This window comes from Carassius auratus, chromosome 34 (genome assembly GCF_003368295.1).
Source record: "Carassius auratus strain Wakin chromosome 34, ASM336829v1, whole genome shotgun sequence".
NCBI classification, from domain to species: domain Eukaryota; kingdom Metazoa; phylum Chordata; class Actinopteri; order Cypriniformes; family Cyprinidae; genus Carassius; species Carassius auratus.
The window spans coordinates 17,294,828-17,308,126 of NC_039276.1; the positions used below are offsets into that span (position 1 = coordinate 17,294,828).

General features: G+C 35.6%; 1 protein-coding gene across 1 annotated transcript; it reads right to left on the minus strand.

Annotated features, from left to right (window-relative positions):
• Positions 1-709: 709 nt before the first annotated feature.
• LOC113053392 (lambda-crystallin-like) lies at positions 710-13,204 on the minus strand. The gene is made up of 8 exons (XM_026218378.1): positions 13,164-13,204; positions 12,569-12,676; positions 12,055-12,181; positions 10,865-11,026; positions 6,239-6,433; positions 2,200-2,308; positions 1,301-1,407; positions 710-1,111 (listed from the first exon to the last, which is right to left on the minus strand). The coding sequence occupies exons 1-8, from the start codon at positions 13,202-13,204 to the stop codon at positions 1,013-1,015; spliced, it is 948 nt and encodes a 315-aa protein (XP_026074163.1). The 3' UTR covers positions 710-1,012.
• Between the last annotated feature and the right edge of the window lie 95 nt (positions 13,205-13,299).

Genomic DNA, 13,299 nt, shown 5'->3' on the forward strand with positions numbered 1-13,299 from the left:
GTATAATGTTTAAAAGTACAACATTTATTAACTTTCATGGTTTTTACTGTATTTCAGGTCATAATTAAATAACCTACAGTTGCATAGGAAGTGTTTTTTTTTTAACTTAACCGTTCAGGGGCCATGAAACGTAAGTAGCCTACTTTCTTTGCGTTTTTTTCTTTCTTAAACTCTTTCTTTTGCTTACATTAGGTTAATACAAATTTAAATGTAAGTAGAATAACTCAGCAAAGTTTAGCCCCACTAATATGCATTATTTAACAAAATATCAAGGCAAGCCAAACAGTAATTTGAAGAAATATAGCTTCAAACAAATTTCGAGCAAAACATTTAACAAAGATAAGTTTGATAGGTTTAAAAAGCTAATTTTCATTCTTAATGTAATGTACTACAACAGTATCTATTCTAGAATACCTAGACTAAAAATCACCTTGACACCAGTCAGTGTTCGTTCATCTGAGAAAAACATTATTTATTTGCATCCGACACTTGGTTTGACATGTTATGACATTCATACATCTCAAGTCAAGTGTCCAAATATTTGTTGGGTTCATCTTAGGTATGAGATTAATTCATAAATGTCCCATGAGGAAGTTAAAAATAAAAAATACTTTTAGTTTTTAACTGCGTGTATTTTCCAGAAGGAAGCATCAGAATATCCTTCCAAATTCATTGGGGTGCATCAAGAAAAGGGCTATCCACCAAGAGATAGTTTTCATTTCCTCTTTAATTGTGAATTTCACATCACATTTATCATGTGCAAGAAAGTGCTATAGCGGTTTCAGTGAAACAAGTATTAGTCACAAATCGTACACTTAAAAATACTGTTAATGCATTATAAAAATTAAATTCATAATTAAATGAACCCTAAAACCATTAATGGGGTTTAATTTTGTTTCAGTAATTTAATCAGTCATGTTCAGTTACCTGGAAAGGAAATATTTAACAAAGGACAACAATGGCTCAGATGATCCATAACCAATTCCACTGAAATATTTTATGGACTACAGCCTCATTTCTTCAGCTTCGCTAGTTCCATCAGCAGTTGATCTCTTCTCTCTCTCCGGACTGTGAGGTGCTCCTGTTCAGCAGGTATCAGCTCACAGATCTCCTAAAGTACATGATAAAATCTTTCATTTGATAATGGTTACAAAAATTATAAACAAACAAACAAACAACAACATATAACAACAAAACAGTTATGGTTATTTGGGAAATCTGTACAATCTGTCCAAAGATTTCTAAAGCAACCATTAGTGGAGATTTTCCAATAATTATTAATAATATTGATATTGCTTACTTTTACAATTCTAGCTGCTGGCTCTCCAGAAAAATCTGGAACAGATCCAAAAGTATTAATAACCCTCTTCATGCCCTCGCTGTAGCGCTGGAGATAGCCTTCCATACCTGGACAGACAAAACAATAAAAATGTTGTTTTACACTTCTACAATAAAGTAGGAACACGGTAGAAGATATATGGTCTGATATTTTTATGAATAACTGTGACACAAAAAGTATTTTTAATTTAGAACAGTGTCCAAAATGACTCAGCAAATAAAGTTACTGGGTTTTTGTTTTGTAACAAGAGTTTTCAAGCATGAATGGAGTAGGTCCTCATCTGAAGGGCATGAGTTGTTTTAGAAAGGCTCTCAGCAGATAAGATGTGCACCAGGGAAAGTTCAGCCACAGTTCTTTGCTTACAGTTTCCAAGAACCTGTGCCATTACAGCAATGGAAGAAACCAGGGCGAAACTCTTACGTTTACAGGGGGGCTTTATCACCACATTGAGAGCACTGTAGCACCTCACTCACAGTACAAGGAGGCAGGGCTGAGAATAATAACTCATCTGTCATCATCAAACATTAGTATTAGTGTCACATGGCAAAGCACATTTCATAGGGGGAGCGGGGTCATCCTACAGATTTCACACTGCCTTCTGATTTTCAACGTGAACATGAGATCTCTTCAAAACACATGCACATTTACACACTTTAGTGTTTGTTTCCGTTTCTTTCACAGTCTGTCTCTTGCACACACATACTTAAGGTCAGGTGAGGTGGATGTTAATCGAAACAGCAACAGGCTTTCACAGACCAATTCTTTTTCCATGCATGATGAAAACAAAAACTTCTAAGTGCTTAAATACAAAATTTCATGATGCCATTTTTTTTAATTGCATGGGTTAATGGGTAGCTTGCCTTCGGGTGCATTGAGATGCATGGTTTCAATGGGACCTATAAAAGCGTAGCGCATGCCCAAGCCCTCAGACATAACCAGATCAATGTCCTTCACCGAAATCACTCCATCCTGGATGAGAAGAAAGAGAAGTTCATTTGGCAATACAGTGTGTATTATACACTTGGATGAAAGACCATGTTTCTAAAAGTGGTTTACTGATGTTCTGATCTTCTAATCCTAAAAGCTTCCTGCTTAGTAGTTTGTCCAGCCAACAAAGTTTGGTCCACCTCACTGAGAGGAAAATGGAGGTTGTCCCCCTTTTGTCCCGTCTGAAGAGCTCTAAAGCCGCTCCCACTGTATTGGGTTTCTCTTATCATTTAACTCCGTGTCCTCTGAACAATGGGATGGTATGGCAGGGGGAGGCAAGTGTGGTTGTGCCAGACTTTGGGACCACTTTGTACTCATATTACCTGTGGCTACAGATACCTGTAGTCTGACTGTGCTGAAATCAAAGGTTGGATACAAAATGTGCAGTGGGGGATGAGTTTAGGAGAGGGACAGGGTGGTCTTTGTTCATTTCCTGCACGCAACAACGAGGCTGTTATCTCAGTGTCACCAGGCAGTGGACTGGCTGGGCAAACCGAGAAAAGAGGCCTTTCCTCTACGGTAATCACCAGGGGCAGCCATTAGCTTTCCCAGCTGCTCTACTTTCCAGAGCTGGCTCTCTCTCAAAGAGCCGCCTGAACTCAGAGAAGGAAGCATGAGTGGATTTGAGCTGCAAATCTGGAATTTGGGGAACCGTCCAAATCTTAAAAGTTCCTTATCATAGCCCCCCCCCCAAAAAAATATTTTTCCCTAATTAAAACAACTAACTGAAAATAACACGCAAAAAATATATAAGTGGCAAGAAATGGAAAACATAAGTCTGTATGTATAAAATCCATAGATCTTGACTTTGTATAAAGGGGCTTATGGATAGCCTAAGGCATCTTTACACCTTGTCCAAGGCTCAAAATTCAGCCTAAACACATAATGTCTCATAAACGACAGACTAAATCATGCCTTCTGGGCAACATTTGAGTCATAAACACTTCTAGATGCCACTTCAAGACTGCTTCTCTGCCAACTTTGCGGAATAATGAAAATTCTGTCATCATTTTCTCACCCTCAATTTGTTACTTTCTTCTTTCTTGGTTTGTTTCTTTCTTCTGCTGAACACAAATGGTTGATGCCCCCACTGACTTCCAAAGTATTATTTTTCTTATTTGGGGCTATTGACGTCAGTAAGGACCAGCAACTGTTTGATGATGGAATTTTCATTTTTGGGTGAACAATCCCTTTAAGCATCAATGACATTATTAGCATCAGCTCAGACTGGATTGTCAGCTAGTAAACAATATTCAAATGTCTGTGGTCATAGTTTTAAACTTAGATAAATAGTTAGGTATTTGGGCCCATGACAACAACATGAACAGCTCAAACATCTCATTATTCAACACAGTGAAACATTAATAAAATCAAATAATATAATGCTAAATAAGACTTAACTGAACAAAAGTGATGCAACATTTAACAAGTAACAGTCCCAGGTGGCCACAGAGGGTCTTTGAACAATATTTAACTTATGTAAAACCAGCTTATAATTACTTAATTTAGTTACTTAAACAAAAAACTGTATTAATCAGTATGCGTACTGGTTTAACTGGTTCACCGACATGGCTTCTTTTAAAGATCCATGTGACATAACCTTTTAAAAGCTCAGACAGCAGATTCTTTTGAAATTCGTGAAAAGTATTTGCCTACAACTAAAAAGGAGGAGAGGTATTTCTGTCATTTAGAAGTTGACTCAAACCCGGATATGGATTTGTTCCTCATATGGTTTATGTTTTATTTAGACATTTAACTTTTCCTTCTGACTGAGGAAATTACAAGACTTGGAAAATAATGTTGTGACCTCTTATTAGAAATTAAATTCCTAACACACACACAGACCTGTAAATCATACCGATTTTCCAGACAACTACATTACTGAATTACCTCAATTACCATCATCAATGATTGCACATTAACACTACTGAGGATGAAATGAAGACAGAAAGCTGTTATAAGGAAAAACACTTATTTAGTGTAACAGCTAATAAAGAGGAAAATCTTTATATATAAAAATAAAAACAACAACATCCCACTCTTCCTAAATGGTGCATGATGAATAGGATAAATAAATAAAGACACACACACACTACAAATGACAAATAACAATTAATGTGACATTTTTCCTTCGGCCTCATAAGATTTCCTTTCGTTATGCCTCAGTTCAGTTGTTATAAATCTCTGAAAGGAGTAGAACCATCAAGTCAGTTAAAAGTGAAATTGTCTCTAAAAACAAAAGCAGACTGGACAGGATACTTTATTGGACACACTGTACGTGTATCTGTAACCAGCTCAAAAGAATAACACATTTGACACAAGTGGTTCAAATTTTAACCTCTCAAATGTCACTAACTGTGAAAAGGTCACAGCATGTTCCTATGTTTTAAAAAACACAAGGGGCTTTTTGTTTTCCAAGGAACCTCTGTTTTAGCTTTACTTTGAGAACGGTCTTCTACGGGAAAAAAAAATATTAAAAAAAAATATTTTTTTTTTTTGAAAAAATATTTAATCATTTAACCATTTGTGACCCTGGACCACAAAACCTTAAGTCGCTAGGGTATATTTTTAGCAATAGCCAAATAAATAAGGGTGAGTGAATTATTATATTAAGTGATAATGATAAAAATGAATCCATACAATTATTCACAAAGAGATAATTGTTTTAAACATAAATGGTTTGGTTTATCTGTTATTTATGTAGGACAGAAGTGTGTAGACACCCCCCTCCTAAATAACAGCTCTGGTTATTTCAGCTTCACCCATTACTAACAGTAGATAAAATTAAGCATGCAGTTATTTTAGTTTTGGACATACTTGAGGATATAAAAAAAAAAAATTATGAAATTCTCAAAAACCATGAGTATGGTGTTTGGGCGTAATTAATTTGGACATGTAGTGTACTCTACCCCGACCCATATGAAGCTCTCCAGGGACCAAATACAAAGTGTCATATTGCAACAAAAACCACAACTTTAACACAGTGGGTAAGGATTAAGGGATCTGACCTATGAACTTTCCCATTATTCATATTAATAAAAACCGTTTTGTGATGATGCCTTCCTAATACATCCTGTACAGAACACACAATTTTGTGTTTCGTCTTTAAATGTCAATTACTTCACTGAATAATGAACAGTCACTCTAAAATTAAGTTCAAAGTCAGGTGTCCACTGTCTGTGGAAGTGCTTTCTTGACTGCTTTTTGTTCATGCTTGTGGGGAGTGCCCAGAAGGGTTTGGTTTTTAAAGTGGATCTCCTTACTCTACCCCATGTTCATTTGATACACTGTAATACAGGTGTACTGTCTAACCAGGACAAAACCACCAGTATGAGGAAAGAGAAGCTGTTCTAAAAGTTTCTCAAGAGGAACAAAGAAAAGAGATTGTTTTTCCTCCTTCTCTCAATCAGTCATTTGTAAACATAGTGTGATAAGACTAAGGATGTTGCAATGCTTTCCATTTAAAAAAAAAAACATAATAGTCTCTGTTCATTCCTCCCTTCCTCTAATTTCACATTCCTTTCTTTCTAAAAACAGAGTGTAACAGAGACATAAAACATTTGTAATTCTGTCATCAATTACTCACTAGATACTGTAGGTGCTGGTCCCCACTGACTTCCTTAGTATGGAAAAATAAATAAACTAAATATATAAACAGCTACATTTGATAAATACAATTATGTTTTAAACTATTTTTAATTGAACTTTTGAGTACTATTTTTAAACTGGCAACTATTTTAGAATACATTATAATTCAAAAGTTGGAGGTTGGTCTTTTCTATTTTGCCTTTTTGCGCATATTATACAGTACAGTAGAGATTTGACATGGAAGAACTAGTAGGTGGTTAAGACATGATGCAGTATAACCATGACTCTGACTGATATGTGGTGTAGTTCCATGGCTCAACCAACCTGAACCAACCTCCAGGACTCGGCTATGATGGCATACTGAACACGGTTCAATGCGAAGCCATCGATCTCCTTCCTGAGTCGCACAGGTGCCTGTCCGACATCCGTCATCAGTGAGTAAGCAACATCCATCACAGCAGGCAGTGTTTCGGGGTGTGGCACCAGCTCCACCAGACGCACATAGTAGGGCGGGTTTACCTGTGAGGTTCAAAACAAACAGGAAATGACATCGGTTTATCAGCCACAAAACACAGACAGAGCACTATACCAATTCCAATGTGTTTACCAGAGCTAGAGATAATGGCCTTGTACTAAACTTCTTTCCTTGTCTATGAAGGTCTCTCTGACTAAATGTCTGACCAAAAATGCTTGGCATTCATGATTAAACATTCACTAAATGCAGATGAAGGTTAACTAATTGCCTCACACTGCTCCAAAGGACAACAAGACCAGCAAGACCAGCAAGACCAGCAAGACCTTTCTGCTCATGAGATCAGAGTGGAATTTCCATCGAAGGATTCAAAGTCCAGTAAAGCCCCTCTTGGCCTAAAATGGTTATCTCCATTCTTCATTACAGGCTGCTAAATCAGTGCTGAGAAGAAAAACCAGGCGTGTCTATGTAAATAATGCTTGCATTAAATACATATAAATAGTAAAACTAAAACCAAAACATGAATGTGGTAAGAACGCTTGAAAATAACAATTGCTATTAGGGTTAGTTGCAGAAGTTTACATTTAGGAGGATTTTAAGTTTAGCCCTTAACAAGATCTTAACCAATACCACATCTAGACCAATAATGAGACATATTGGTCTAGATCAGTGTTTCCCAAATGGGGTGCTGTCTGTCGAGAGCAGGGGTGCCGTGTAAAAAATCTTTTTGTAATCTTTTTAATGGTTGAAATGTAAAAAAAAAAAGCATCTAGTGTATAATATCCATTTCTGATGTCGCTAAGATTCACAGAAATTCCGGCCTGCGAAAATTAGTTAAACGCTCAGGTTTCACTTTCACGTGGTTTGACCAGAGGTGTAAAATACTTGAGTTGTACTTGATTTCTTTACTTAAGTATTATTTTGGGGGATTTGTACTTTATTGAAGTACAAATTAAACTGGTTATATTTTTTTTCACTTGATTAGATTTCTGAGGGGAAAAAAACTCCTTACAATTTTATTTCATCATAAAAAGTACATTACATTTTTATTTGAACAGAAGTTCAAATGTGTGTGATTGACGTGTGCTTGACGTGTGCACCACCCCCCCCCCAATTTTTATTTATTTATTAATTATTCTTTCTGTTTTGATAGTCTTTAGCTCTGTAATATATTAGCTGAAGGCATAAGATTGAGTGCAAATAAATCAGTGATGGGATTTTTAATACAGTTAATATTTTTGTGGTAATTATGTATAATTTATTATTAAATGTTACAAATCTCAGAAAAAAAAGTGTTTAAATTAACGTTTTATGTTAAGTAAATTGTAATTAATGTTTAATGATTTAATGATTAGTTCTTATCAGGTAATTGATATGTCATTATATGACACTTTGAGTAGCAATTAAGACTGTCAATTAGTATTTTAACCTTAATAATGATATTATTTTCTTATTAATTAACCTAATTAGTCACAAATAATTATTTATCAATATTTGCTGAAAAAAAAAACTCTAAATATCCCAAATAAACAATTACAAATTTAATTATCCTTAGACAGTAATGTTGAATAGACACATGAAGTGCCCTTTCAAAATGTTAATGTTGTATGTTTTAATTATGACTCTCCTCATTAATGCAACCCATTCTTGTATTCCGTCTGGAATAGGTTTTAGCCTCTGCATCACATCTTGCTCTTCAAAGGAATAGTTCACCCAAAAATGAAAGTTCTCTCATATTTTTTTCACCCTCATGTCATCCCAGATGTTTATGATGTTCTTTCTTCAGATGAACACAAGAAAAGTTTTTTTAGTCTGTATAGTGCAAGGGGACAAGACCTCTTCAGAAACCACACAAAGTGAACATGACTGTCAAGCTTAAAATATCGGGATTTGTATTTTTTTGTATTTATCCTTTCACTTAAGAAGACACTGATTCATTAACAGGGGTTGTATGAGTTACTGTCTGTCATATTCATTTCTGGACATCCCATTCACTTGCATTAAACTAAGAGAGATTATTTTTTTGTAGTCATCTGATAAATTAAAGTCATATATATATATATATATATATTGGATGGTATGAGGGTGGAAAGGACAGAGTTTTATTTTAATCCCCTTCCCTGTATTTGTGTGTGTGTGTGTGTGTTCCACTGTGCTGCATTTTAAATGTAGCTGTTGCACCAGATGTATGTGTTTGACCTGTGCTTTTTATTTATTTTTCTCCCTTTAACAAAACCTCCGTATATCTGTTAACTTTTGTAATACTTTAGTACAATTCAAAAAGTTGTACTTTTTTTACTTTTACTCAAGTATGTTTTTGGCAAGATACTTGTACTTTTAATTTAGTAAAATTTTCAGTACTTTTTACACCTCTTGGTGTGACGCTCTGCATATTATCCTGCTCTATGAGTGTGCGCTCCACTCACTAATACACCGTTCATGCTCATCAGAACAGCAAAGTCCACTCAAAAATCGAGCTGATGGGAAACATCTATGTATTATATTATTGTTTCTGTTTGCAATAGCCCTACGGTGCTGTAGCATGGTGTGACTCTGGAAAATCTCTGGAAATACTGCCCTCCAGTGGTGTAGCGATTCAACCCTGGGCCTATATGCAAAAAAAAATGTGTACTGCTGTACCGAATATCTATACTTTTCAAAGCAATGGCGTAGCCATGGGTGTGCCAGGGTGTGCCTGTGTCACCCACAGTGGCAGCTGGCACACCTAAAAATAGATGCAGAATTATATATAGTCTCAATAAAAAGTTTACTAAACTTGGGCTATTGTTGTTTACTTAGAATATATATATATATATATATATATATATATATATACATTTTTATTTTATTTTTTTAATCAACCCTTTCACATGTAAGTTACAAATATTTTAACTGACCCTTTGTTTCCATGGCGACGCGTCATTATTCACTAACAGATGAATCAGTATTCGTTTCATTTAGTTTTTCATTTTTTATTAAAATATATACAAAAACATGCTTACCATGTCAACTATATAATATTCTGATTCTTCGTTTAAAAACCTTTATAAATTATCTTGATCTATAACGAGATGAGCGCTGCAGTTCAGAGTCCTGTCAGCCGGATTTAACGTACAGCACTTGAATTCCCCAGTTTCTCCCGAAATACATGAAAGTAAGCGGCTGTTGAACTGGACGAAGAATAGAGGAAACTTTATTGTTGATAGCCCGAATGCACTGTTAGTCGCTTTGGATAAAAGCGTCTGCTAAATGCATAAATTAATTTAATTTTAATTTGCTATGTGTGTCTGATATATGACTAAAACACGTCTGCAAATTACATTTGATAAGATAGTTTTTGCTGCTTTCATAGACATCAGTGTGTATTTTACAAACTACCAATGTATTGTTTTACTAGTGATTATGTATATTTAAATGTTTGAAACCTAAAATAAACATTATGTGGTTGAAAACACTGCGTATTCATTGTGATATATGACAAGCGCTGAGTGCGTCCGTCTCAGGCTCAGCGCCAGCCAACGCGCGAAAGCTGTTTGAATCTGGCAGTTCTGTGACGCCACTGAACATTCTAAATCATACTCTCAGGGGCACAGAAATAAGAATCCAATATATGGTGCAATAATGCTAAAAATGTTAAAATGTAATATGCATTTTAAATTATTTTTGTTAAAATATCTGCTGACATTTGGACTGCCAACCAATTAGAAAACAGCAGCTGACTGTGACCCCAGCAGTCTATGATATAAACAGATAATTTTTGATTGCAATTTGCTAGCTAGCAATATGTCGCAGAGCTGCCCGGCTTGATGGACAGCCGGACACAAGGCCTAACCTTACACCTGATGAGGATGTTTCGCCCTCCCCGGGCCCAACATCAACAGACAGTGTTGCCAGATTGGAAATTTCCAAGTATCGTACCAGAAGTTCAAAATTATCGTATTTGGAAGAAAATTATTACATTTAACAATTAACTACATTTTGACACGACCTGCAAATTAACACTAGGAGTATGGTTGGACGGAAGCAGTGTGACAAAAATACTATCCCATAATTTTGCACAGTAATATGACAATAAATGTGGCACACCCAGATTTTCATATGCACACCCAGAGACTCTTTTCTGGCTACACTACTGTTTCAAAGTATCATATGGAAGTTGGAAATTCAATTATTGTGACAAAATTAATTTTGTAGGGTGCCACAAATTTGTTAAAACTTCCAAAGGGTGCCATGACTAAAACAAGGTTTGGGAAAAAATGTTGTAGATGCGTTTTGCTTTGAATGGAAGATGATGTGGGTTACAACAATAGACTGTATCAAAGGCAAAATGTATGCACTTGAACAAACATAAACTGGACTGAAGTATTCGCATATGAAATGGATTTTCAAACATACTGTCAATCTTTTTTTATTTTAAATCAGAGTTAATTTAATTAATTAAATGATATAATCTCTCATGGACTATAATTGTAACTAACCGGATGAGAAATGATGCACCGAGTTCTGTTCTGGACACAAGAGAACACGTTGCTTGGCATCAGACAGGAAGTGGAGCTGCTGAGAATCACGCTTTCTGTGACGAGATTCTCCACCTCATGGAAGACAGTGTGCTTTGCTTTCAGGTCCTCAAATACACACTCCTATTCACAGAAGACACAGAGGACAAGAGCAGTTGATGGTCAACAATATAGCAAAGGGACTGTATGAAACGTACTATAATTAAAGCTGTAGCAAAAAAGTTTTCCATGAGAGTACAATTAGAAAAAAGAAGGAAATTGACCTGAATAGTTATAAAAGACCTTAACTTCCCAATGCTTATAAAACAAACAGGAATATTCACTCATGCCTTTGATTATTTACTGTAGTAGAAAAACTTTTTAGAAGTCAGAGTTGCAATGAAACGACAGATATTTTCTTCCACATTGAGATGTACATATGAAATGACTGGAAATCATTTACAATAAGACCTATAATGTGCATTAAGAAAATGAGTAACGTGAATGGTGAATTTTCACTTCATGATGAGAATGTGGAGATTTTAGAAAAAAAACTAAACAATATAGACAAAAAAAATAAAAAATCACATGCTTACAAACCGCTAAAATAAATATAATGTTAAATAATGGTATATTATAATATCACCAATACAGCAGTGCAAATACAGTAGTGTCAGCAGCACATACCAGGACCACGCATCATTAAATGCTGACATCATCATCATAACTGGGACAAACAGAAACCTTCAGCGATCAGTCAATAAATGTAGTACACAGGAAAAAATGTATGATCAAATCCACCATCTTTATTTTATTTCATAAAAAAAATGACTTTCCAATAGCAAACAGCGGCTTGGCTCCTAAGTGTTCAATACATTTTAATAATTAAACACGAGTGCAATTCCAATAGTTAATCACATTAGTAAGTAACTTAGTAAGAAAGACATCATGGGATGTTCAAACCATTTCAAACGTAAAACCACAGATAAGACTTTTGGTTCCATGTGATTTTTGGTTCATACACGGACTTAAAAACGTGAAATAATACACTTTCTTATCCACACATGAGATACTTTTGTTCCATACACATCAGGGAGATGTTTATCCTCTGTTCCCCAGGTTACATTTTTGGGTCAACAGGAAGTCATCTCCATTGAAGGTGGAAACCTCACCTGGACAAAGAAAGCTCCCTCTAGGGCCTGCTGCAGGTCATGGTGACTGCTGAGCAGACTCAACTGCTCTGCAGCCGTCAGATTTCCTCTCAGCATTTTGGCTTGCTGAAGCTCCTCAAGCTGTTTCCTGCTCACACACAAAAACACAACATTCAGCTTAAAATTTACTAGCAATTTCTGAGTGAAGCTTGTTTCTACACCTATTTTTTCCATTTTAGTTACATATCTAGGAAACAGAATGCCTTCTGGTGACAGAAGAAGTGAATAAAGGAAGGGGGATATTTAAAACAACCTAAACAGATTATGGAAAGACTTTAATTTGTGCATATTTTTTCCGCTGCATATGATCTTCTCTCTTTTATTCAATTTTTATCCTCAGATCATTGGTTTATGTAGGTTGTGCACTCAAAATGGGTTACAAACGTGCTCAGACAAAAGTTGAGCAGTGATGCTAAAGGTAAAGAATCTGACTGAGGGGTCAACAGGTCATTTTTCTGTCCTGTTTTCCACTGACCTGATCTCTGTGATGGCTCGTGATGCTTGTCCTGGTTCGTTGTCATAGATCTTGACCGTGTATCCTCCGCTCAGGAACACCATAGTCCAGGAGCGGCCAATCAGCCCACTTTATGATGCCACATCCCATACAATTAGGAAAAAGAGACAGCATTGTAAATAAGTCAAATATCAATAGAGAACAAGTAGTCCGTTAACATTAGTGAAAATCAATGCATTGTCTACATACCAAAATGAGAATTTTTTTTGAGACTACCTAAACAGAAACTTTAATATTGCAAAAATACTTTAAGGTTTAAAGACCTTGATGACCATGCATGAAAAAAACAATAGTCAGAGTAATACACTTTAACATCATAACCTTATTTGGACGTCAAACCTACCCAAAATGTCAAATAAGCGCAAATACACACTCACGTGTTCATTTATTTTGGTCATAAATCATTGCACTGTTAATTTTTATATGCACTATTCTGATGTGGAGTAATACGTCTATTAATAAACACTATCACAGTAGAGTTCAAAGTCCACTCAACTATTCTCTTATGCAATCTCTGCCAAAATTGACAGACTGACTTAAACAAGGAAACTCTCACCTTCCGACAACAGTAATAATCTTTCCTTTTAATGAAGCCATCTTGATCTCCTTTACAAATGTCAAAACTCAAGTCAGCTAACGTTACTTTACAGGACCCCCAACATCACCAGACTTCAGGTTATGCGCATGAAGAC

Coding starts and splice junctions, on each gene's coding strand:
- LOC113053392 (XM_026218378.1), bottom strand. CDS start 13,204: ATGGCTTCATTAAAAGGAAAGATTATTACTGTTGTCGGAAG. Junction 6,434..10,864: donor GGTGCATCATTTCTCATCCG/GTTAGTTACAAT, acceptor TGAACCTCACAG/GTAAACCCGCCCTACTATGT. Junction 1,112..1,300: donor CAGCAGCTAGAATTGTAAAA/GTAAGCAATATC, acceptor CATGTACTTTAG/GAGATCTGTGAGCTGATACC.